The 14,653-nt window shown below is 40.9% G+C and overlaps 1 protein-coding gene across 3 annotated transcripts in view; it reads right to left on the reverse strand.

Annotated features, from left to right (window-relative positions):
• ralgps1 (Ral GEF with PH domain and SH3 binding motif 1) overlaps positions 1-14,653 on the reverse strand; it is a 758,811-nt gene that overhangs the window by 429,816 nt on the left and 314,342 nt on the right. For all 3 annotated transcript variants that reach the window (XM_041193970.1, XM_041193968.1, XM_041193969.1), the window contains exon 9: positions 5,671-5,797. In XM_041193970.1, the coding sequence (XP_041049904.1) occupies positions 5,671-5,797 (127 nt within the window). The remainder of the gene's footprint in view (positions 1-5,670; positions 5,798-14,653) is intronic.

The following is a 14,653-nucleotide window of genomic DNA, read 5'->3' on the forward strand; positions in this document are numbered from 1 at the left end:
AGATGCTGGAAATCTGAAAAAAAAAATAACGGAAAACGCTGGAAAAACTCAGCATCTGTGGAGAGAGAAACAGAGTTGATGTTTCGAGTCTGTAAGACCTTTCTTCAGAAGGGTTTTTGTTTCATTTATTGGAAAAGACCTCACCAGTATCCAAATGCCTCAAAGCACTTCACACAATGGATGATTCCTGAAGTGCACTAACTGGTGGGTAGTCAATCAGCAGCCATTCTGGTACATCTGACAGCCAGCCATGAAACCAATAAGCGGTTAACAGATGACCAGTTTTCAAGGTTTGCCCACAAAGCACCCAATAATCTCATCAATAGGGAACAATCGTCACGCCAATTATTGGATTTGAGCCATGCAGAAAATCAATGATTATAATCTAGATGAGGATGGATATACAAATCCTTGTTGTAACTGTTCTCTCAGATCTAATCCCGAACATTTCCCTTCCCCAAAGCCTGCCTCCCTCCACCCCCAGGTGAACGAGACAGAATTTTACGAGTCGTGCATCAATACTTTGAAAGAAAAATTTGAGTTCCTGCGTCTCCCATGCAGAAACAAGTCAAATTCTTTCTTTTCCAATGCCTCACAATTAACCTCAGCGCATTTGGAAGCAGGAAAGATCGAGTGACACAAGATATCAGTAGCAGGCATTTCTAAAACAATAAACACTCTCCGCTTCAGCCTCAGCACCTTCTGACCTGTGTCACAGATGTGAGTAAACACAACCCCAAAGGGATACCACTGAAGAGAAGACCAGGATTGTCTTTCATTATAGTTAAGTCTAGTTTACAGGAAAAATACATGTAACTACTCCTGGGACAGTACCTTTTATTAATCTGTAACTCACAGTTGATCGATCCCTCAAGACATCAGGCCAATATCTGGTTGCTGTCAAAGAAACTAATGGGATGTTAGGTTGTATAAAAACAGGCATGGAGTGTAGATCAAAGGAAATAATGCTGCCATGATGTAGACCATTGGCCACAGCTGGAGTATTGTGCACAGTTCTGCAAACCACACCACAGAAAGGATCTAGCTAAGCTGGAAAAAAATACAAAGAAGAGCTACTAAAGGACTAAGGGGACTGGAGAACAAAAACACACGAGGATAGACTCAAGGAGCCAGGATGCTTCTCACTGGCAAAGAGAGGAGTGCAGGGAGACGTGATTGAGGTTATCAATTTAATATGGTTCGAGGATGTTGATGATCAGACAGACCTGCAAGAATCATTGAGAGATAAGCAAAGAAATCAGGGGACATGGATATGAGCTGAGAAAACTTAGAATTGGGGTACACTGGGAGGGTGGTCACAGGAAATTACAGACAGGAGCTTGTCTAATTTTACTTTGAAGTATTAATAATTATATTACAAGTATTATTTGACAAAGTAAAATTGGACAAGTATTACTGCGAGGACAAACTGAACGCATCTGTCTTGAGATTCTCAATGTTTTCTAATGAGAAATGAACCAAAGTAAAGTAATTGTTGAGGCTGTGCCCAAACTCCTCTGTTCTAATGGCAGACAGCATTGGAAAATCAAAGCCTGCTTTAGGTCAGAATTTAAAAGTGGTTCAAATAAAGTTCTTAGACACTGTCTGTCTAGAATCATAGGCTAAGTGTAACACAAAATTAATCTGATGCAGCTTGCAAGGTCTCCTGTCAAAACCGCCACTAAAGGATTTAAGCACATGGAACAGCAGAGAATTTAGTAGCAGCCATAACATAAAAATAAGAGTTCAGATTTCCACTCATCCAATTCATCAATTTTACTTCATGACAGCAAGCTGAGTCCAGCCACAGACAGTTGACTGTTGACATTTGGGGCTTAATTGACTCTCTCTTCCTCCATTGTCAGGACAGTAATGTGTTCTGAGAATACCTGCGAGGCATAGACTGCAATTGTGCATATCATTTTGGACAGAGTCTCAAAAACAAAACCGATACAGAAGCAGCCTCCAGTTTCCCTCTCCAAACAGGCATTGTATATTAATAGTAAGCCACCGGGGCTGGTATTTTGGGTGTAGCTCTGCTGTCAGAATGCAGATGAAGGAGTCTGTGCCTTGAAAACAGACAGGAGTTGAGGGAAAGTATCGACAGCTAACTAGAATCTGTTTAAATTAACACAAAGCTGTCTGTTCTCTGTTCCGGTGCTGACTGATTTGGCATGCATTTCTGGCACTTTCTGTCCATATGTCCAATTTCCAGCACATGCAGTTTTTGCCTCACTAAATTTTGATTTCTATCTGTTTACTGTAATCATCACGTGTGTCTGCCTCCAAAACTGTTCCCAGGTTTTTGCTGCACATGCTTATCCACCTACATACAAGGCATTGAGCACTCGATGTGAAAATTTTTCTGCTATTAGTCTTCAATTAGCTTATTGCCAGTTTGAATCTGTGACCCATGTTCGACATTCATAATTTAACTTTAAGTACAGACTCTGACTGATTTCCCTCTTTATTGTTTATGATCATATCTATGATAAGTCCACTTCCTGTCACAAACTGCCTACCTTGGATCCACTCGGCCACATCAACCTATACACCTAGTTTTCAGTGAGGCAATCGGTAAAGCTGGGATCAGTGTCCACACAGAGGGTGATGATACCCAGCTGGATGTCTCCACCACCTCTGTGCTGGGCAACACTGATGTTTCCTATCACTGATTCCATTTCCCTCTCTGGTTGCCTTTTTAGGTTGAATTTAGGCTATGCACAATCTCACTATGCTGCTTAACCTTGAACTGAGACTCAAACCTCACAGCTGATCAGACAATAAGGCCACTTACCTATAGCTTCACAATATCGTCCACTCTCACCTTGCCTCCACCATCACCAAAACCTTCCTTCTCAACTTCTCCAATGATGTCTTGTGACCCCAAGAACTACAATCTCAATAGACTCAATCATTCAAACGTTCACTGCTCAATGTGCACTAACATTTGCTTATCCTTTGCCCACCAGCTGATCTACACAGACTCACTGCCTCATCTACAAATCTCTGTGGCCTCACCTCATTCAGTCAATATTATAGTTCTCCCTTGTTCCCCTCTGCCCTCTGACTCAAGAATCTCTGCACTCTCCCTCCAGTGGTGACAGAACACCACCTGTTTAAACCCTCAGCTCTGGAATTCCAACACTAAACCTCTCTCTTTGTCAATAAAGTACAACTCAAAACTTATCTGTTCAGCCATGGTTAATTAGCTTCTTCCACGATGACTCAGGGCACTTCCCTGCTGTGCCCCAGAGAGGTTTCTGTGCTCGTCCGTGTGCATGCGTGAAAGAGTGCACGCCCCAGCTCTCCCTCTTCTCCCCGCCCACACAGGTAGCCCTGCTACCGGCAATGCATCACGCTGGGCGGGCCTTAATTGGCTCGCCCACGTAAAATGGCCACGCGGAGCCGATCGTGGGTGGCAATAGGCTCCACGCCCGCTCCCAATCAACCCGCCCGACAGGCCGAAAATTCTGCCCATTGTGTTTCAAGCTCTTTCATTTCAACTCACATTGATGCAACGTTGAAGGACTCCATTCCCCAACTTGGCTCCTCACAAGCCAATGCAAACCTTTCGGGGGGTCGGGGGGTGGGTGGGGGAGGGGGGGGGTGTTGGTGGGGGGGGGTGGGGGGGAGGGGTTGGGGGCAGTGGGAGGGATGGTGATGTGGGGAAGAATCTGGGCTTAAAATTTCAACTAGCAGCATCAAGTTAATCTTTAGAAACAGTCAGTGCCTTTACCAAACTGACTAAAAAAATAAATTATTTCAAGGCAAGAGAGCACTCAACACCACAGTGTTGAGGGAGAAAGATGGCTCCTACTCAGAATGGTATCAAATGAATTCAAGAGGGAACTAACCTAAACTTATGTCTCATTGCACCCATAGTATTTAAGCCAAGAGTGAACAATTCACATTTTTAAATTCATTGGATTTAAACGTCCAAAATTCTCTTGTTCCACCTTTTAAAAAAATCATAGTCTTCTGGAGGAAAATCAGCTTAATATTTGACCATCATGCTTTAGTTTGGAAAAAATATATACAGGATATGTACAACATCCAGAGGACAACGATCAGATCTCAGCAACTTTCGAAACAATATATTAACCAAGGGGCTTAGACAACAATATAAAATCTGAACACACAGCTTGAGCTGCAAGATTGCACCACTACCTTCTAACATACTGAAATACAACCACTGGCCTTTTCAATATAAAACAATACATTCTGTTACTTTGCCATGAGCTTTCAGTTTCCATTTAAAGGTTAAAGCTGTGAGGGTTTGGTGTGGAACAAAGGGCGTTGTTGATCTGATCATTTATTTCTGGATTTCTCTCGTAGATGCCAACGTGCAGAGTGAGACCCACAAATGTTACCGGCTTGGCTGTTATGGTGAAGTAAAGGACAATAACGTTGCTCCGTGATGATGTGTTACAGTTCACTCAGGGAGCCTGAGTTGCTGTGGCAACATGCAATTTCACATGCATGTTGTAATCTGGAGTTACGGATAGTGACAGTAAAGACTCCAACATTCCTTCCATTATTGACTGACCAGGAATCTCTCCTGCTTTCACCACCCACCATTGGCGTGTGTTGGAAGGATTTGCAGTTTGATGCTAAACCTGTTTGGCTGTGTTATGAACACACCTTCCTGGGCCATGAAGTCCTGGAGTGGGACAAGAGCCCAGAGCTCCTGGCTTCGAGGCAGGGACACTGCCAACTGTGCACAGGACCTCATATTTGTACAGCCTGGAAATTCCCTTGATCTGAAATGTATGAAACTTACAAGTCGCAATGGGTTCAAAAGGTTAAAGGTAGCTTTTAAAATGATCCAGTTTGCAGCTGTTACAAAGGACCATGTGCAGTGCTCGATCGGGATCACTGTTTATTGCTTAATAAAAATGGGGGGTTGTGGCTGAAATTTGAGAGACTGATTCATTTGCTTATATCTCGTACATCAAGAAAGTCAGCAAAATAAAAATACATTAATTAAAAAGGAGAACAAGGAGGATTTTATGACATACTTTATCAGCCATCTTCACAATAAGGTTTCAGGTTGGACTCTGATTTTTATATGCATCCATCTTACTGACAAGTACCAGCTCAAAGTTCAAATCAGAAGCCTAAAGCTCCCACCAAGCATTCCTTCAAGCACAGGGGTGAATGGAAATAACCCCTTCAAACATCTGCAATTATGGGTGATACTTCTGCCCAGTATGCAAGTCCAACAGTCGACATACAAAACAATAATTGGTGCCCCAAGCGACATAATAAGAGGCACACAATATCCAAACAATATAACTGTCTTCATTGCGTCAAATAAAACCACAGATCGGCTGGAATTTTGCAACAACAAACTGAGATTAAACATTTCATTTTCTCCAAGCATTCTCATTACAAACTGAAATCTTCATTTCCGGCAAGGAGCATTGAATTATATCTTGTGGAAGTGGTGGTCAGGAGACCAAGGGCAACGAAGAAAAGACTTTCTCAGCATCAGACATGACTGCAGTATGAATCATTAGCCTGACATTTGCAATGGGACACTTCAAAACATGGTATGGGTTCCACATTATCTGCCCTTTTCGCTGGCAGCTGGAGTTATTTTGCATGATATTAGCCAGCAGCCTGGTGTACTTCCTTTATTAATAAGAGAAGAAAAGCCTGACTTACCTAAGTAAGGGATGCAGGGAACCATCCTCAAGCTGCTGATGAATTCACGCATTCTCTTGTAGTTGTCTTCCTTCGTCACCAAATAATCCAGTTTCTCAAATGTAGCCTTGTCTTTCCTACTGACTAGCTGCAAATTAAGACCAAAACAATATTAATTGATAAGATCCTTAGGAACTCAAAGTCAAATAAAACAAGTGGTCATATTGCAGATAATGGGTTTAATAGCCTGGGAATATATAGGGATGGTATGTTTGGGATGGTATACATCTCAGGCAGTGTAAAAAAGGCATTAGGGTGTTATTTGTATAAATTAATGTTAAGTTTCTACAAGTGGGTGCACTCATTGGGTATTGACTTATGCAACCCCCAAAACTACATTTTAATTTAATTTTGCTAAGTTTCGATTGTCATTTTGTTTTAGTTACAGTGCCCCTTTAAGGATGATCATTTGATTATTGGTTCATTTGTTGTTTAGATTGTTAAAAAAAAAGTATAAAGAGGCACTTAAGTTTCTGTTGACTTTGTTTTTCTTTACAACAACGTGAAAGTGCTGCTTCAAAAGGGGTCGATCATTTGTTTATTTGTTTAATTGGATTTTCAAAAGAGTATAAAGGGAAAGTTATTGACATGGGGTGGGGATTGTCAAGCTAAGAACTTTACAGTTGTAATGTCTGACTTTGTGAATAAATCTAAAACTGAGTAAAACCTGACTTCTCCTCCATCTTCAGGCAACCAATGTCTGCTACCATGTTAAAATTCTGATAGTCCGTTGGTGAAGGAGAAGACCAGAAGTCAATCTTGAAGCTTTAGATTTATTCACAAAGTCAGACATTACAAATGTGTAGAAAGGGAAAAAAGGGGAGTGAAACAGTTTCAAAATGGAATGGGTCAAACTACCTGGAAAATGAAAGGCAGCTGTTTTACACATGAAGCTGACGTTCAAAGCCAGTATCTGTAAGAATACTCATAGGTAAGATGAGGTACTGTTCCTGAGGTCAGGGGTGAGCTTGTTTGGTGCAGGATAGAGCCCAAAGACTGAACGCACAACAATTCATCTCTTTCTAGTATTAAAACAAAACCCTTCTCAGGCTGCAAAAAGATTTGGCTAGACTCTTTGTTCAAGTATTTTGCGTGTTTTTCTGGTGATGCCTTGTCTATTGTCTTCCCTTTTCCTTTTTACCCACCTTTTCTTTCCAATTCAGTTGAAGGGTCTCCACGAGGAATCAAAGTACTACCTGATCCTTTTTTCTTTTCGCTAGGTGCTTTCTTGATGAACCAAGTGTTCCAATGCTATAATGTGCTAGGATTCACTGAAAGAACTGCTATGTATTTCCAGCAGCTCCTATTCTCAAATTAGATTGTCAGAATTTATGGTTCCCCCCTCTGCCCCTTTTTATCATGTTATCGAGTGTTCTGAAATTATAGCCATGTTGGTGCTATGTTCTGTGTTGATTTCCTAACACAATCACACATATCAAATGTTGTTTCAGTGTGATTAACAAGGTGGCTAGTGAGCTAGTTATATTTTCTTGGGAAGACATTCAAGTAAAATGTTGATGTACTTTATTCCAGCCAATAAATTACTGTTTTATTTTACCATCATTCATTTTGTGAACCTTCTCCTAAAGTCATAAAAGTGATTTTGATAAGCTTTCCGAGGAAGACAGAATTCTCAAAGGAGGGATTTTTCCAAGCTGAAGTTTAAAACTAATCCGCTAGCGTGTTCAAAAAAACACTTGGCATTTTGCTACTCTGGCCTCAGTTGCTAACCAGCTCTTTGAATGCCTGCTGGAGAACAGCAGTGGTAGAAGTTGAAAAAATAGATAAGCAGATGACTGAGGAAAGAATAGATAGATATGCCGATAGGGTTAGACAAAGAGGTAAAATAAGGAGCGGTGGGAGGAGGCTTGGTAGGGTATAAACACCAGCATAGACTAATTAGGCCTAATGGATTTTTTCTATCCCGTAATTCTAATACTCAGAATAACATTAATTAGACCAAAATCCATTTACAGATCAGTGAAAGAATGTAGTTTCGCACATCACAACAAACAATAGAACTGTAGATTAAACATGTCTGTGGGTGATTGTCAATAAGGTTTACCAAATGAACTGTAGCTCCACCAACACAGCCAAAAACTCTTGTTTTCTGAGCATGTTTGATTATTGCAGTAGGCTTGTTATGAATAGATCTGGGACAACTGCTGTTAAGGGCCATTAAAAAGCCCATAAACAAGTAGCAAGTCTACTACTTAAAAATGTTTTGCACCGAGTGCTAAACTTGTGGAATGTAAACTAGGTGCTCAGGAACAAAGTGGCTCTGAAATGAAGCAGAAAAAGTCTCCCTTGTCCAGGAGAGGGAGGGTTCACAGGTTGCTTTGCTCAGGTAGACCCAACGCCAGATTCAGACTCTCATACAGGCATCATCACCTCACAGTTGTAATGTAAATGCAATGTTCATTGAACATTGCACTTGAAGCAATTTACCTTTTGAAACCTACAGGAGTCTGTGTAAGCTCCGGCTTTTTTTGGAAAGTGGTACCAGCCAGAATCGGAATAGTTTATTTTGGACAGTCGAGCAAGAAGAGAAAACACTCTTGATAATCACACGTACAAAGCAAGAATTCAGACATTTTCTGAATGATTGGCGGTATATTATCACTGTTGTGATGTTGTAAATTACATGGAACAGAAGCCATGGAGTTAGCTATGTTGCACTTTTCTGATTTCAAACTTTACGTTTTGGAATATTGAAAGCTCGCTGATCTTTCTCAGTGACTGGTAAACAGAGTGTTACAAATTATGTGTATTTTTGCAACAAATTGATTTTTGAAAAGTGCATTTGCTCAGCTTGCAAGATGTTCTCACCTTTAATTTGCAGAATGAAAATTAAATGCTGTTAAGTAATCGTAGGATATGTATAGGATATGTATAGCATTATTTTAATCATGTACATTATTGGCAATCTGAAATTGTATTGATAGCTAAATTATATTACACTATATTATCGTTAGATTTTCTCATCACTGGTTGAAATTGCCAATTAGTTCATTAGCTCCCCTTCCGTAACTTTACTATATTTTAAAGTCTGTGTTTAAACTACCTTGTAGAAAAATCCTTTTGCTTTTACTTAAAAATTCACTAACACTGCATCGAAAGCAATCACACTTTGATGAAATCCTCTCATGGTCAACTAATAATTGATGCCTCAAATGTAGAAGCTAATGAAAGTATGACATTCTGAAAGGTTACGAGCACGCAGCTCTGGAAAATTTCGACTACATGTTGTGAAAAGGAGTGATCAAAGTTTATGGGAATGATTTATGGCATCATCTCTCCCAGTCCCACTTGTGTTTAACTTGAGATACAGGTTCCAATAATACCATAGCACTTTGGATATTCAGGACAACTTTGTGCTAATCTCAAGTTGCTGAAGGATTCACTCCAGCCTGCATCCCATCTTTGCAACAAAACCCACTTTGAATTCTTTAATCGGAAATAAACAAGGATTTGAAGGCACAGAGTGCCAAACCTCAACTACAGAATAGCATCATGACAGGATACTTCAATTTTCTGCACTTGTCGGCCATATGTGGACCAGGTGCTGAATAAAACATGGCTCTTGGTCCAAGCCTTTGGACCATCCAGTGCTGCTATGTGGATCAGTATCAAATTTTGTTCAATAATGCTCCTGTGAAGAATGTTGGCATGTTGCATTATTTTAAAGGTGCTAGATAAATGCAAGGTCTTGTTGTTGGTTCCTCAATTCAGGTTGAATTATGGACAGTTTGGAGTGGTACATGCATCTCAGGACCCCCAACTTATTTCACTTTACACTGTAACGGTCCAGGAAAAGAAGTCTTCCCGTTCAGCTGAGTGAAATCCAAACTGAGATCCAGCGGGGAAATATCAATTCTTTAACCAAATGACTCAGTTTCTTAGTTGGTTTGTTCCAATCATTAAAAAAACCTTTTGTCTAAAATTCATTTGGATACTATACCATGAAGAAAAGGTGCCTCAATGCAAACGTGTAATGTATAACCAGCAATAAAACCAGAGCCTTTGGTTCCGCTGAATATTTTACATTTTATTAGGATATCCTTAAATTGACACAAATCGGTGAAACTTAAAATTCTGGGGAACATCATCTCATTAAGTTTCCTAGAAAATGTTTTTTTGAAGCTTCACAAGCTCTTAATTCTTTTTAGCACATTCTTTGTAAGGCAACCGTACCTTTATAAAGGAGCAGAGCTTGCACTTCACTTTAATTACTGAGGCCTTAACACACTGATGAGTTTCTTTACCCTTCCAGCCATCGTGGGTACAGCTAAGGCAAGATGCTGCATCCTTTTTTTAAGTTAGCAAGATCCTCTGCCAAAATGCAATACGATAACAATCCTTTTAGGGACAGATTTGATGGAGAGCTGGTCTTTCTCTTATTGTCAAATAATTCGTGGCCACATTCTCAATAGAGGAGAAGAAAAATAGCAAGGAATGAGTCCTGCAAAATTAGAAGATACAGCTCTCTGTCGGAAGAATTATTTACCTAAGTAAATTCTTGTCAACAGAAAGTTGTGTTAATTATATAACATGGTAATCAATGGGGGAGGGAAGAATGTAACTCGAAACGTTATAAAAACAAGGTGGCAGGGGTTTTATTTCTCTGAACTGGACTTGACTGTAGTACTGGCAACCAACACGTGACAGGACAGCCTAGTTGCTACATTTTCCAACTTAACACTAACATAAAGTCTAACAGTGGGGTCCAGTGTAATGAGAGAGAAAAGGACTTTTATGATTGAACTGGTTCTATCTTAAGGCAACAAAAAAAAACCTTTTCAGTTCCAGCACATACTCCAGACCCTGGGATAGGAAGATCAGCCTCAGTAGAGCAAGCCCCCTCCTCTTGCTTTTCCCGCTCACGTGTTGAACGTAGGTTTCATTTGGGGAAGCAGAACTCAAAAAGCACCAACCTCATTACTGAAGCTACTAAAGAACTTCTCAAATTAACTCATTGCATGAACTTTAACTTTAGAAAATAAAAAAAATTGCCTTGCCTTTTGAGTTGAGAAATGTAATAGGGTGAAACATTCCCTTTAAGCTAAAATAACTCCAACTACGCGGTTTATATTTAAAGCCTTCATTCATATAGTTGCCGAAATCGTCACTTTCATCAGAGAAAATGTACGAATATTTAAAATTGACAAACACCTCAAACAAAAAATTGATTGTGAAGTACGTTCGGACATTGGATGGGGAATGCACAGAAACATTCAAATGATATGTCGTTAATGGGGTCTAGCTAGTTTTTTTGAACACAGGGAAATTAAGCATGCAGACCACATCCAACTCAAGTCTACTGGAACAGACAGCAATGCTCAGAGAGTTCAGACCCATACATGCAGAATTTAAAACATAGGTTAGTTTGACAAACAGACATGTCACAGTACTGACAGTAGCACAGGTGCAAAAGTTAAAGGTAGTATCAAACTTAAAGAAAAAGCAGATAATCCCGCAAGGATGAGTGGCAGGTCAGAAGACTGGGCAGAATATAAAATTAAAAGAAGGACTGAAAGATTAATAAGGAGGGAAAAATTATAGTACAAGAGAAAGCTGGCTAGAAATATAAAAACATCAAGAGTTTTTATAGGTATTTTAAAAACAAGGTGAGCATTGTTCCGATAGAAAGTGAGTCTGGGGAATTAATCTTAGAAAATAAGGAGATGGCAGATGAATTGAACTGGTATTTTGCAATGGTCTTCACTACAGAGGATACAAGTAACATCCCGGAAATAGATGTAAATCAGGAAATGGAAGGAAGAGAAGAAAGCGAGAAAATAACGATCACCAGGGAAGTGGTACTGAACAAATTGTTGGAGCTGCAGGCTGACAAGTCCCCAGGTCCTGATAGATTTCATCCTAGAGTCTTAAAAGAAGTGGCTAGTGGGATAGTTGATGCGTTGGTTTTAATTTTCCAAAATTCCCTAGATTCTGGGAAGGTTCCATTAGATTGGAAAATAGCAAATGTAGCTCCTTTATTTAGGGAGGGAGACAGAAAGCAGGAAACTACAGGCCAGTTAGCTTAACATCAGTCATAGGGAAAATGTTAGAAGCTATTATTAAAGGTGTCATAGCAGGGCACTTAGAAAATTCAAGGTAATCAGGCAGAGTCAACATGGTTTCGTGAGAGGGAAGTTCTTGGAAGAAGTAACATGTGCTGTGGATGAAGGGGAACCGGTGGATGTACTGTATTTCCAGAAAGCATTTGATAAGGTGCCACATCAAAGGTTATTGTGGAAAATAAAAGCTCATGGTGTAGGGGTAACATATTGATATGGATAGAAGTTTGGCTAGCTAACATGAAACAGAGAGTAGGCATAAATGGGTCATTTTCTGGTTGGCAAGATGTAATAAGTGGGGTGCCACAGGGATTAACTTTTTACAATTTATATAAATGACTTGCATGAAGGGACCAAAGAATTAGTTGCTAAATTTGCTGATGATAAAAAGATAGGTAGGAAAGTAAGTTGTGAAGAGGACAAAGGAAGCTACAAAGGAGCATAGATAGGTCAAGTGAGTGGGCAAAGATCTGGCAAATGGAGTATAATGTGGGTAAATATGAAATTGTCCATTTTGACAGGAAGAATAAAAAGGAAGCAAATTACCTAGATGGTGAGAGATTGCAGAGCTCTGAAGTGTAGAGGGTTCTGTGTGTCCTAGTGTATGAACTGCAAAAGGTTAGTATACCGGTGCAGCAAGTAATTAGCAAAGCTAATGGAATGTTCTCATTTTTGCGAGGAAATTAAATACAAGAGTAGAGAAATTACACTCCAGTTACACAGGGCATTGGTGAGACCACATCTGGAGTACTGTATTTTTTTATTTGTTCATGGGATGCAGGCATCGCTTGGCTGGGCCAGCATTTATTGCCCCTCTCTAATTACCCTTGTTCAGAGGACATTTTAAGAGCCAACAACATTTGGAGTCACATGCAGGCCAGACCAGGTAAGGACAGCAGATGGGTTTTTTCGACAATCAGCAATGGTTTCGTGGTCATCATCAGAATCACAGAATCTCACAGTGCAGAAGAGGCCCTTCAGCCCATCGAGTCTGCACCGACACGTGAGAAACATGTGACCTACCTACCTAATCCTATTTACCAGCACTTGGCCCATAGCCTTGAATGTTATGATGTGCCAAGTGCTCATCCAGGTACTTTTTGAAGGATGTGAGGCAACCCGCCTCCACCACCCTCCCAGGCAGTGCATTCCAGACCGTCACCACCCTCTGGGTAAAAAAGTTTTTCCTCACATCCCCACTAAACCTGCTGCCGCTCACCTTGAACTTATGCCCCTCATAATCTTGTACACCTTGATCAGGTCATCATCAGACTTTCAATTCTAGGCTTTTATTGAATTCAAATTTCACCATCTGCCACAGTGGGATTCGAACCCCAGTCCCCATAGAATTACCCTGGGTCTCAAGTTCTGTCGAAGGGTCATGAGGACTCGAAACATCAACTCTTTTCTTCTCCGTCGATGCTGCCAGACCTGCTGAGTTTTTCGAGGTAATTCTGTTTTTGTCTCTGGAATACCAGATCAGTGACAATAGCACCACATCACTGCCTCCCCTTACAGTGTACAGTATTGGTCTCCTTATGTAAGAAAGGGTGTATATGCATTGGAAGCAGTTCAGAGAAGGTTTAACTAGGCTAATATCTGGAATGGGCAGGGTGTCTTATGAGGAAAGGCAGAACGGGCTAGGCTTGTATCCGTTGGAGTTTAGGAGAATAAGAGGTGCCTTAATTTGAACATATAAGATCCTGAGGGGCCTTGACAGGGTGGATGTGAAAGGATGTTTCCTCCTGTGCGAAAACCTAGAACTAGGGGTCACTGTTTAAAAATAAGGGTTCGCATATTTAAGACCGAAATGGGGACAAAATTTTTCTCTTAGAGGGTTGTGAGTCTTTGGAACTCTCTTCCACAAAAGGCAGTGGAAGCAGAGTCTTTAAATATTTTTTTTAAGGCAGAGCTAGATAGATTCTTGATAAGCAAGGAGGTGAAAGGTTATCGGGGATAGGTGGGAATGTGAAGTTGAGGTTACAATCAGATCAGCCACGATCTTACTGAACTGTGGAAGAGGCCCGATGGGTTGAGTGGCCTACTCCTGCTCCTAATTCCTATGTTCGTATGCTGCATTCTGGCTGCTTGGTGTAGTAATGTTTACAAGCCTCTAGGTTTTTAACAAACCAGCACATTTCCTCTCATGTTGAACCCTTTGCCAAATCATAAACCATCACTGTTTGCACTAAATTTCACTGCATCAAACATACCGTGAAGTGCCATTGCTTTGACTTAGCCCTAATCAAACGAGACATTGGTTTTCCCTCCACAATTCAGTATTTGTAAACAGGTTGGTTATGAAAATCTTCAATCCACTCTGGAGGTTTAAACACATCCTCTCTAAAACCAAACCACAACTCTTGCTGCACTGTCTCCTCTGCCAATGCATCCTGTCCCAGGACACCAAGCTCTTTTACCACATTCAAGTGAGAATTTGTAATGTGAGAGTTCCATCAGCATGAAGCAAAATGCTTAAGCCAGTGAATAGATTCAAAGTAAGGTAGCATCATGGAGCGCAAAAACTTCCACACAAACTTCCCCCCTTAAAGTTTCTTTCTAAAAGGTGCAACATGATCAAGTAACAACCACCAGCCAAGGAAAAGCTCGGGGAGAACTTTCCCCATGTTGGGCAGGCCATGCGGGGGTGGGCGAAGGCAAGGATCTGATCGCCACCAGCGATCGAGTCTGTGTCGCCATTTTACATGGGCAGGCCAATTAAGGCCCAGCGTTGTTCATGACTCCTGAGGATAGTGGGAGTGGGCAGGCGTGCATAGACCACCAGGTCCAATGGCGACCCGGCGGCCTGTTTAAATGAAGGCCTGGCTGCCTTTGCAAGGCTGCTCACAATGGCTGGGAGAAGA

Source organism: Carcharodon carcharias, chromosome 8, assembly GCF_017639515.1.
Source record: "Carcharodon carcharias isolate sCarCar2 chromosome 8, sCarCar2.pri, whole genome shotgun sequence".
In the NCBI taxonomy this organism is placed as follows: domain Eukaryota; kingdom Metazoa; phylum Chordata; class Chondrichthyes; order Lamniformes; family Lamnidae; genus Carcharodon; species Carcharodon carcharias.